This window comes from Cucurbita moschata, unplaced genomic scaffold, assembly GCF_002738365.1.
Source record: "Cucurbita moschata cultivar Rifu unplaced genomic scaffold, Cmos_1.0 Cmo_Scf00009, whole genome shotgun sequence".
Classification (NCBI taxonomy): Eukaryota; Viridiplantae; Streptophyta; class Magnoliopsida; order Cucurbitales; family Cucurbitaceae; genus Cucurbita; species Cucurbita moschata.
Window position 1 is genome coordinate 4,018,991 of NW_019268525.1, and position 11,588 is coordinate 4,030,578.

An 11,588-nucleotide genomic window follows, 5' to 3' on the forward strand; every position below is an offset into this window, starting at 1 on the left:
CCCCCCCCCCCCCCCCCCCCCCCAAGGAACAACAGGGAAGGGGGCCTGGAAAGATTTAAAAAAAAAGGTTCCTTGAAAGAAATGAGCTTCATGAAATTGTCGTAGTTATCACTTTTAAAAAATTATAAATAAAGCCATTTTATAAATAGCTTACGAAAGAGTAACTTGGTAACAATCATCAAATGGGAAGGGAAAAATATCACAATAATCAACCATAGAAACAATGTTCAAAGAAAAAACGGCACTGAATCTAAAGATCATCAGTTTTACTCCAAAAGGTATAAAAACACGTCTTAAAAAATCATACAGTTTCTTGCCAGCCAAACTATAGCACCCAAAAGAAGTAAAAAAATAAAACGCCATTTTAAAGACCAACTACCAAGGAATTTCCAACATAGTAAGTAAAAAATAAAAACCCGTTTTGAAGACCAACTGTCAAGGAATTTCTCTACTAGAGAAATTCAAGATAGTGTACACTAAACCAAAACTAAAGCGCATCAGCAAACTCGGGATGGAGAAATAAATGACTCAAGAATACAACATTATTCACATAATACCAAGGGGCATAGAAAATGAGATCTTTTCCTTTTTTTTAAGTTATTACAAATATCCAACCTTCCTAGTCTAAACAACAAAAGCCATGTGAACTTTTCACAGGGTTTCTGACATAGATAACTAAAAATCATAACTTCCAAACATTAACTATATATAGAGTTTTCAAGCATCAAACTCCCAATATATCAAAATATCATTCAATCAGCAGAATTTAGTAAAATTAAAAATTGACATAAAGCTGACCTTTAACTAAAGACAAAAAAAATACCATGCTAAAATGTTATCCAATTTTAATAAATTTAAAGAGAGTTCAATAGTTGCCTCACGGGCATTAGCAGAGGTAAGAACTAACTGGCCTACAGGATCATGATTATTAGAAAGAGAAATCATAATTTTTCAGTACAAAGGATAAAATTTTCATCCAACTCAAAAGAGTTGTGTCAATGAAAAGGAACAGGAGCCGAAGATATTATACAATGAAAAGCTTTTATAACGACTCAAGAGTAAGACATGATTCAAACATACTTGCGCATAAGAAAAAGGTCGAACCATTTGGCAACATGTATTGGATAAAAGTACTGAAAGCGAAAGCACAAAAGACTGAAGAAACTTACATCTTCCTCCATTGGTCGGCTGAAATTGAAGACAAAAGAGGGAGGATATGAAAGGCATTAGTATGTTAGAATTAACAAATAGAAGACTAAGATGTCGCATAAACAAATATGCAAATACCAAAGAACAAAATACCTCATCCTGTAACTTGAGGTAGATCTTCTCCAATGTCCTTGGAATGAGTCTGAAAACACAGGAAAACATATGACCATAAGCACATACAACCGTATCAGCATAATCTCATAAAACAGAATGTGCCTAAAGCTGCCCTAAAGAACATCATGTTCCAGAGAGACCATAGTCGAGGCTTAAATTGTTCGAGAAAACACAGAATGAGAATATTAACCCTTGACTCAAGGTCTCCAGTGCTTGTTGAGCATTGATAAACTCAGGAAATGAAAATTTGAACTATTTTCATCCTAAGAGGCAAACAAGATATTACATGTACTCATCATAAAACATTCAAGTAATAATTCCTCAGTCAGATGCAATAGTTTAAGAACACACTACTAGGGAAACTGCACGAAAAAAACAACAGGAAGGACGAAACAATGCAACTAAAAGAAAAGAGAAAGAAAGACCGATTATAAAACCAAAACTGAGAGTGAGATTGAGAGATGAGAACAGAGGGAGGAGAGAAATGGAAAGATAGAGAAGAATTTATCAGAGAGAGAGAGAGAGAGAGCTGACCAGAGCCGGAGAAGACCAAAGGAGAAGGCGAGGGCGAGGTCGGCGGCGAAGTGGCGATGAATAACGAAGAAGATCGGAGAAGGAGGGGGAGAGGGCGAGGGCGAGGGCGCGGTTTTGTGCATAATATTTTCGGCAAAAATTAGCGCCTAAATTTCTAAAAATATTATTGAATTTTTTAAAAGAATCCATAAACTTGTTAACAAAAATTTAAAAAAGAAAATTACTCCGTAGTTTCAAAAGTATTTTATATCCTTTAATGTTTAAAAAAAAAAATTGTTTTTTTAGTACGGAGAAACATAAGCTATCAACTAACCTCTCTCGTGATTTTACTTTTAAGCTTCCCAAAAAACTTTATACCAATAGAGATGTATTCATTACTTCAAAAAATTTTATAGCAATAGAGATGTATTAATTACTTATAAACTCATGATTATTCCCTAAATTAACCAACGTGTGATTCACACTCAACATCCTATGCTTCAAACAAACGGTTTTAATAGATAGAATTACAAGTCCCACTACTTAGTATTGAAGAAGGGTTTTAACAACTTTCAAACATAACACAATAAAATTTGTATAAATTGATAGACTTATAAAAGTTCATAATTTTAATCGAGACAACCGAAAACTGTACAAAGAATATTTACACTAAAATTAAACACAACAAAGCCTTGGCCTAAACCAAGTGGCATTATCAGTAAACTTCAATACACTGCCAAAGAATAAGCGGCTAAAAGCTACTTGGCGCAAACAAGTATCTGAAGAGGACCCTAAAGAGGACAAAAAAATGTACAGACCTGATTGATTACAGACGACACTTGCAGATTAATATAATATCAACCCTTTACCAGAAAATTTGTTTGCATCATAGCTACTTGCAGAGAATTCCAAATGCAGCTTTACACAGCCTCCTCGCCAAGGTAAGAAACACAACACTCACTCCTTCTTTAAGAGGCTGCGCTTTGGGAAGATCATTCCAAGAAATCCAGACATCTTGCTTGGCTTCCTTTGCTTAGAGCTGCAGGCAGAGTTGTTCGAGAATGAAGGATCAGAAACATAAGATTCTTGCTCTTTGTTGTCCTGAACGTCTTTTGTAAGTCGATGCTTTTTGAAGATCATTCCAAGAAATCCAGGCTTCTTGCTCGGCTTCCTTTGCTCGGAGTCGTAGGCAGGCTTGTTAGAGAATGAAGGATCAGAAACATAAGATTCTTGCTGCTCGTTATCCTGAACGTCTTTTGGATGTCGGTGCTTTGTGAAGATCATTCCAAGAAATCCTGGCTTCTTGCTCACCTTCCTTTGCTTGGAGTTGCAGGCAGGCTTGTTAGAAGATGAAGTATCAGAAACATAAGATTCTTGCTGCTCGTTATCCTGAACGTCTTTAAGAAGTCGGTGCAATTCAAAGGCGCCCGCTTTTCCTTTCTCACTCCCATTGTTGGAGATCTTCCAAAGAAGAGGGAAAACACCTTCTTCCATTACTAACTCACAATACTCAACGCGTTGAGAGCATAGCGAAAGGAGAATAGTGATTGCGTGCTCCTGGTTTTCGAGCTTGCCCATTTCAAGACATCGAACAATGGAGGCAATGCAGCCATTAGTTTCAACAATATAAATCTTTCCTTCTTCAGTGTGGCACAAATTTTGCAGAATAAACATACATTTCCCTGAGAGATCATCCTCATCATTTAGCAAGGAAACTAGTTTTGGGATGCACCCCAATGATACGATGTCGGAGCAGATGTGGCTGTTTGAGGACAAGTTAGCAAAAGTTTTGACAGCAAATTCTTGCAAGGCTTTGATCTCTGAATCGAGGTACTCAACCATTGAAGCGAGAACACCGGACGTGACGAACTTAGAACCGCATTTATGGTGGCCAGATAATGCTTCTAAAATGGCAAGAACTTCATCAGTCACTTCTGAATTGAGTAAACTAGCCAATGTTGTCAGAATCTTCTCAGGAACACTCAGGCTGTTCGACCTGCAGTAAGGGCAACGATTGAGCACGATTCCATAAAAGATGTGAAATTCAGATAGGATGAAATGTATGAGCTTCAAACTGAAGAACATGACTGATAGATACATCAATATAAGAAAATAAAAGCATAAAGTACCTGCTTTTTCTCACAAGTGAAAGAAACAGCTCAGATCCATTTTTCTGAGCTTCAGAATCCTGAAGATCAAATGCATCCTTTATAAACAAGGCAAGTTGATCCATGACAGTTTCAGATAAGATTGGACCAAATCTGTTTTTGTTAATGATATCGTTCATATCTTTAATAACCTTGCTTTTTGATTCCCACGAAAGCTCACTCATGGTAGAAGGAAACTCCAAGTTTGTTTCCTCTGCATTTGAATCAGATTGAAACCTACCCAGATCATCATCTTTACTCTGCCTAGACTTGATACCCAATTCATTGAGCCTCAATGAATCTGGATAATAACTATTATGAAGACCACCAAACGAGATATCGCTGAAGTCGATGGGTAGACGTATATCGTTCATTGAACTTCCAAAGCTAGCAATGGAATTCTCCCAAACCTCGGGGCATTCTGGTTCCACACTTGGGTCGGGAATTGTGACTCTAAACTTTATGCACCATTTATGAATTAATTTCTTCATATCAACATTAGGAGTCATTGAAAAACTGGTCAGTTTCATTTTGGTTAGTGGGCATGTATCATGACCCTCATTAAACCATTTTTCAATCCATACCTTTTCGTATGTCACTTTGGATTCAATTACGACAGGATCATACATCAATCTCAATGATATGGGGCACTTGAATTCCTCAGGGGGAATGGCTCTATTGAGTATCATATCAGCTTGGGGAGTATCATTCCCTTGTCTCACATTACCCTCCATTTCCCCATATCCATTGCTACTAGAGATATCCGCTCGGGCTTCCGAGATTTCTTGCAGTATCAGCTTCCCATACTTCTTCAAACGATAGAAAAGGTATGTCAAAATCTTCCTTTTCCGGGGATTACCATGACCAACATCATCTAATAGTTTTCTGATTGATCGTCTCTCGAACAACATTTCCTTATAGGATAAAATATTAAGCCTCAAAGCAGCAATTTTCAGAGCCTTGATTTCAGAAATTTCAGGAGCATCTGGAGACGATGGACCGAGCTTCAACAACTGTTGCATAGCCTTCCAAACCTCTTCTTCAGATGAGTCGAGGATGAATTTTGCAACCTTAAGATCATCTGCTATTTGAGAGATCTGAAAACAATGATTCCATTGTCATCCGATTACCAGGTAAAGTTATGGAAAAAAAAAATTGTATAGAGAGAAAAAACAGCAGCAACTAGAAGAACAAAACTAGAAGAACAAAAATAAAGTGTAACAGCCCAAGCCCACCGCTAGCAAACATTGTCTGCTTTGACCCGTTACGTATCGTCGTCAGAGTCATGATTTCAAAACGCGTCTACTAGGGAGATGTTTCCACACCCTCACAATCCATCCCCTTGGGGGTCAGCGTCCTCACTAGCACACTGCCTAGTGTCAGATTCTGATATCATTTGTAACAGCCCAACCCACCGTTAACAGATATTATCCGCTTTGGCCCGTTACGTATCGTCATCAACCTCACGGTTAACGCGTCTGCTAGGGAGAAGTTTCACACCCTTATAAGTAATACTTCATTCTCCTCTCCAACCGACGTGGGATCTAATCAATTTTGTTCTTTCTGTATGCTACTATAAAAGAAATGCATGGATAAATACGGCAAATGGTACTAGTCAAGGTCTTCAGCTCGCATATTCATGCACCAAGAGATCATAATTTGGTAAGTGATAATGGTAAACTATAAGGCTTTCCTTCTTTTTCTTCACAAAGTAGGGTATAAGAATAAAAGAAACGACGATATTGAATTCGACAAACCTTCCGAGCCAATGCCACAGGAACCATGTATTTAATTTTACGCAAATTGTGCTCCAACAAACTCTTCACTCTATGACATCTAGAGATAATCCTATCTCCAGTTAATGCCTGAAGGAAATACGTGCATCGTCACTGATAATTAGCCACAGTCGGTGACACGCTCACCGGATAAAGTTTAATCATAGACAAGTCTGTTTTTCAGAGGATATGCTCACCAGATAAAGTTTACTCGAGTCTCGACAATACTGAAGAACTAGCTCTGCTTTCTTCATTCCAATGTTTAAATTACACAGTGCCTCTCTTCCTTCCGGGCTTCCAGGACGAGCTGCTTCAATCTCTGGTAATATCTCTAAGACCCGATCGACCAATTTCATTAACTCGGTGCACATTCTACAATGAACCTAAGTTCACAAATGGATTACAATTCTAAAACTTCCTAACAGAAACAAAATTTTAAGGAAAAAAATCCAAATTCTAAGTTCTTTCTGCTTCATGAAATTTCCATACAAAAAGTGCAATGATACCTTAAAGGAATATATATTTGAAACTGCCTCCACGTTTTTGGTACTATCAGTTCCCATTCATAAGATTCTACAAACCTTCAGAAAAGTTACAACAAAGGTTAGTAACCAACATTACCAACCCATAATAGATTTAGCTTCAAACATAATAGAAGTTCTAAAGATAGTCTATCAGAATTGGCATACAAATACGCTAAACAAATATGACTGCCCAAGCTCATCGCTAATAGATATTGTCCGCTTTGGTCCTTTACCTATCGCCGTTAGCCTCATAGTTTTAAAATGCGTCTACTAGGGAGAGGTTTCCACACCCTTATAAGGCATGGTTCGTTCACCTCTCCAACCGATGTGGGATGTGATGGCATCTTCATGTAGAACAGTTTACTGGATCAATGCATAATTTTCAACCAGGGCCACAGAAGGAAGAACTTTGACCAATTCAAACGGGGACAGGAAACACCAAAGCTACCCAGCTTCAGGAGGTTATTTCAGTTCATGAAATTAATCCTCATCGACTTCAATAATGACACAGCACAATAAAATGAACAGTTCAAACAAAGGTTGTGATTCAAATTTTCAATGGTATATGAGAGAGAGAGAGAGAGATAGAGGATACTCTGAGATGCAGAAATTAGAACCAAAATGGAAGAACCCCTTGCAGATTATGCAAGAAAGACTTCAGAATTTGTAATGAAAATTAAGAGAAACCAAAAAACTTAACCAAACATGTTGCAAAAAACGAGCAAAATAAGTCCTCTGACCCCAAGAATTCCTTTAAAATCACTCAGTATCGGACAGATTCCAAGCTGTTTGGCTTCATTCTAGCTTCAACACGAAAAAAGAAAGCCCCAAAGTGGAACAGCATCCATACCCACAAATCATCTCCCTTATTCAAACCCAGATTTCAGAAATTATTCATCTCCCTTATTCGAACCAATATATCTTCTTCTTCTTGTTCTTCAACCCCTTCTGAAGCAGAGTATTAAAAAAAGAAATAGAAAAAACAGAAGAAAACCCCCCTTTCTTCAGCGAATAGCAAAACGCGGCACCATGGCCTTCCACAGTCCACAGTCCGCCCTGATACCGCGAAGAAAACCAGAAAAAGGGTTCTCTCTGCTAATAAAGTGAGACAGGTGCGTGGAAAACAATTTGAAAGCAACCCCATAATTAATGATGACAATCAGACGAGACAAAATGAAGGCAAAACCCATTGCGGTGAAGTTCAGAAGAGGAGATTTCAAATGAATTCATGTGGCATACGAAATTCACAAAAGGAATTTGAGTTTAAAAAATTAGTAAAAAGAAATCTACTATTCAACTCAGTTTCATGGTGGGCTATCCATCATTGTCAGTTCATTTGCTAGACTGTGAACCAGAGTCAACTTTGTGGAATCAACGCCTCACTTAATATCTCTCGGACAATGCTTGTGACCCTACAAAAATCTTAAGATACCATTATTGGAATACTTTAACCTTTATTGTAAGAAACCTATAGTCTAATTTGATTATTTAAATAATGCAACTTATTGTATGTGGGTTAATGGTTCATTGATTAAATTTTGCTTTAAAGCCATGCATTCATTACACATAAATAGTATAATAGACTGTATTAATGTGAGGAGAAAGACCTTAGCTGTTGAGTTTCTTCTAGAACCAATCAAACCAAGAGTTCATATCATAATTAATAATTTTTATTATAAATTAGAAAACACTGTAATAAATATATTGGATATAACTTTTAGAAACTCAAATTTTAATATTATAATAAAGTTAGTATACAAATTATCTTTTGGATATTCGATAGAGTCATTATTGCACTGACTAGCTACACGAAATCACATTTATAGATAAAAAGTAAGGCAATGTTTAATTTATCAATGTTTTACCTTGTTGGGAATGTTGGGTCCATAATGTATATTCTAGTTCAGTTTGGATTGGATCATAAATTTTTTCTCCGCAGTCAAAAACTAAACTAAATTGGTTGACCCCAAAAATAATTACTCAACCCAACCACAAATGCTATGTAACCAAATCTAACCCAGCTCTTATGATTCACGTCAGGTTGATAGAGTTTTCGAATTATCGAGTTTGGTGTGCACTCCAATCAGAATTCAGTCAACACGATATGAATCAATCTCTTATTGTTGTGCCAAAGATCATACCATTTTTTAAGAGAATTGGAATTACATCTCTTTTCCATTCTCATTTCGAAGTTTTTATGTATTTCTATGCCTCTTCTAGGCTCTAAAAAATTAACAACTTTTTTTCGAAATACATACAAAATTCTTGAGAAAGATCTCAAGAAAAATAATTGTAACCTAGCTGTCTTCGATCCAAGATTTTAATTTTTCTATTATTATTTTTCTTATACTTTAATCATTTTTCTTGATTATGAAATTATGTTGGTGGGTTAAAATGATAATATTTGACAATCTCTTCGCTACAATCTGACTGTCTCTCAATATCGTAAGATGTGGATTTTAAAATTTTAATGCCCACTGAAATTTAAAAAAAGAAAAAAAGTTTTATAAATTATCTAATCTGCATCAAACAATGCAAAATTATCAATCTTATTGGAGTAATTTTTTCGAATCATTTCTCCAATAGTCTCTCCTTAGCTACTCGAAGTTATGGTTGAACTTAATAAAAATTTGAAGCAATGATAAAAATCTTGAGATTGACGACTTTAAAATTACTCTATGTTGTTTGTTTTATTGAAGAATTTAATAACAACTTAATAAATCTATGAGTGCAGGAAGTGTGATCAGTTAGGTCAGGATGAATAGACATAGAAGTGATGAACAACCACTAAAAGTGTAGTAATGACATATGCACAAATAAAGAGTGGGAGACTCAAAATTCTAACCGCCCATCTATCTATCATTTTAGAAAAGGTACATAAGAGGTTCAAATTGCTTGCACGAATCTTCCAACAAAAAAAAAAACTTCCCCTCACTTCAAAATAATTTTAAAAACAACATTTAATATCAATAAAAATAGTGTCTTTCATTTATAAACTCGGAGTTGAAATTTATTGGTAAGTCCAATAGAAGCAAGCAAACTTATTTTAATTTTGAATGGAAATTGATTTAAGATATTTTTGTGTTACTTTTCGCAATTAAAGTTTATAAGTTGGAAAGGAAAAAAAAAAAACAATTCGTACAATGGAGACAATAAATAGAGTAACGAATGGTTAGCCTGAATTCATGGAATATAAGGGTTGGGGAAACAAAGAAACTATCGGACCCCCAAATATAAAAGAAAAAATTAAATGACGAGAAAGGTGGGTTCATGGATTTGCAACACGTGTCCAAAATACACCACGTGAGCGCGAGACGACGAGGTAAATAACTGCCACGTCTTATACAAACACGCCACGTAACCAACCCTCTGTCCGAGAAACTCCCACCGACTCGCCCAGTGTGCCCAACTTATAAACCCAAATCTCACCCTCAAAACTCCGAAACTGAATTTTGGATACTTTTCAGATCAGAAGGCAGCGATGGGGACAAGCACGTGGTCGTTTGTGGCGGTTTTGTGGCTGTTATGGGCGGCGGAGATGGGGGTGGTGGAAAAATGCAGGGGTGAAATAGGACAAGGAGCAATGAAGGATGTGAAGGATAATATCACTGAAATTATGGAGATGACGAATATTGAGGGAAAAGCAGAAGCCGTTAAGAAAGGTGCTTCTGAAGTGTTTAATGACGCCAAGGACGCAGCTGAGTCTTGGTCCAACTGGGCTTCCGCCCAGATTTCCAAGTAAATATTTATTGCTTTCTTGTTCCATGTTTTATTCTAAATCAACAATGTCGTGCCAAATTTTTAGGGGTTTTTTTTTTTCTTTTTAACTAATTTAGGCTCAAATATTTATGTAGGGGATTAGGATTGGAAGAAGAAGGATTGAAACAGACAGCCCACCACATGATGGACAAAGCCGGCGACGCAGCCACAAAAACCACACACACAATCGGCACAGCAGCTTCAGGTAATCAAACCGAATTGTCAAAACCCATTATTTAATGATTATTTAATTCTGTTGTCCGTACATTCAGATGCATCTGACAAAGCCGGAGAGGCGGTGAAGGCGGTGTCGGATAAAGCCAGCGACGCCAAAACGAAGGCCAAAGACACGTTTGTGAACGGGAAAGAGAAGGCGGCGAAGGTGTATGAAGCGGCTAAAACCGAGGTGGAGCGGGAAGTTGCGGCGGTTAAGGAGTGTGTGAACTGTGAAGCTGCTAAAGAGATGGCGTCGCATGCCGCCGTACAAATCGGGGCGAAGATAAGGGAGAAGTCCTCGGAGCTGTGAGCTTGACGCCCGGCTCTGTCTTTTTTGTATTGATTTTCATTTCATTTTATTTTTGGGTCTAGGCTGAGTTGTAAAATATTCATTATTGTTTGATACTGTCTTAACGACATTCTTCTTCTCATGAATAATTGTTCCTATAATTTAGGATTCATAATTTTAATGTTTCTTGAGTTTGTTCTTCCAAACAATTGATTATTACAAATGCATCATACTCTGTTTCGATGTATGTCCGGCTAGGAAAATGGGCTTTCTATATATATATTATGGGCTTTATATGATGGAAAATTGGCCCAATTATTGTAAAAACATTTATTAAAAGCTTGTAGATGCCTTGTACAAGAAAAGACACGTTAATGTCATGATATTCTGCATATCCCTATAAAACAAATATAGTCATTAATTTAGATGTCCTCTGCATGAACACCTAACATTACCATAAAATAATGCGCCAAAGTATTCAATTTTGTAGTCGTTACTATAATAAGAACAAGTAGTAATATTGTTTAAAGTATGAGGGCTAAATTGGGATTTGAAGGGGGGAAAAGGGTGGATTCCGATGATGAGAAGAATTAAATAGTGTGGAAAATTGAAGTGAATAATATATATATATATATATATATATATATGCATAGAAAGTTAGAAAATCGAAATAAAACCATGATGCCTAAACAAAAAGAAGACGAAACGAAAACCAAAAAAACATTAAAAAAACAAAACAGGCGGCGGGTCTCCCAATGGACAAATCCACGACGCCACCATCATCATCATCATCACTTCACTCCACAATATCCTTTTAGTTTCTTCTTAATTTTTGATTGTTTGGGAACCCAGAAAGTGAGAGGGAAAAAGAACCAAAACTAACAACAACTTGTAATTTATCTGAGCTTTTCAATCCACTTCTACCCATTGAATGGGTAGAGAAAAAGGAATTGGATTTTTAACCATAGCCATTTTCGCCGCATTTTAATTTTTTTTTTAAAAAAGCTAAATAACAAAAAAAAAAAAAAAAAAAAAAAAAGGG

General features: G+C 36.5%; 3 protein-coding genes across 3 annotated transcripts in view; 1 reads left to right on the forward strand and 2 right to left on the reverse strand.

The window, feature by feature from the left end:
• The window catches only part of LOC111447757 (small nuclear ribonucleoprotein Sm D2-like), a 3,884-nt gene extending 1,883 nt beyond the window's left edge, over positions 1–2,001 (reverse strand). The window contains exons 1-3 of the mRNA XM_023087082.1: positions 1,858–2,001; positions 1,303–1,351; positions 1,170–1,188 (exon numbers count right to left, since the gene is read on the reverse strand). Of these exons, the coding sequence (XP_022942850.1) occupies positions 1,170–1,188; positions 1,303–1,307 (24 nt within the window). The 5' untranslated portion in view covers positions 1,308–1,351; positions 1,858–2,001. The remainder of the gene's footprint in view (positions 1–1,169; positions 1,189–1,302; positions 1,352–1,857) is intronic.
• Positions 2,002–2,445: 444 nt separating this feature from the next.
• LOC111447749 (U-box domain-containing protein 5-like) lies at positions 2,446–7,179 on the reverse strand. Its single transcript, XM_023087071.1, has 6 exons — positions 7,023–7,179; positions 6,265–6,339; positions 5,956–6,141; positions 5,741–5,848; positions 3,966–5,080; positions 2,446–3,832 (listed from the first exon to the last, which is right to left on the reverse strand). The coding sequence occupies exons 2-6, from the start codon at positions 6,319–6,321 to the stop codon at positions 2,794–2,796; spliced, it is 2,505 nt and encodes an 834-aa protein (XP_022942839.1). The 5' UTR covers positions 6,322–6,339; positions 7,023–7,179; the 3' UTR covers positions 2,446–2,793.
• Positions 7,180–9,737: 2,558 nt separating this feature from the next.
• Positions 9,738–10,674, forward strand: LOC111447755 (late embryogenesis abundant protein D-29-like). Its single transcript, XM_023087080.1, has 3 exons — positions 9,738–10,020; positions 10,137–10,246; positions 10,314–10,674. Exons 1-3 carry the CDS (start codon positions 9,764–9,766, stop codon positions 10,565–10,567), a joined length of 621 nt encoding a protein of 206 aa, XP_022942848.1. The 5' UTR covers positions 9,738–9,763; the 3' UTR covers positions 10,568–10,674.
• The last annotated feature ends 914 nt before the right edge of the window (positions 10,675–11,588 follow it).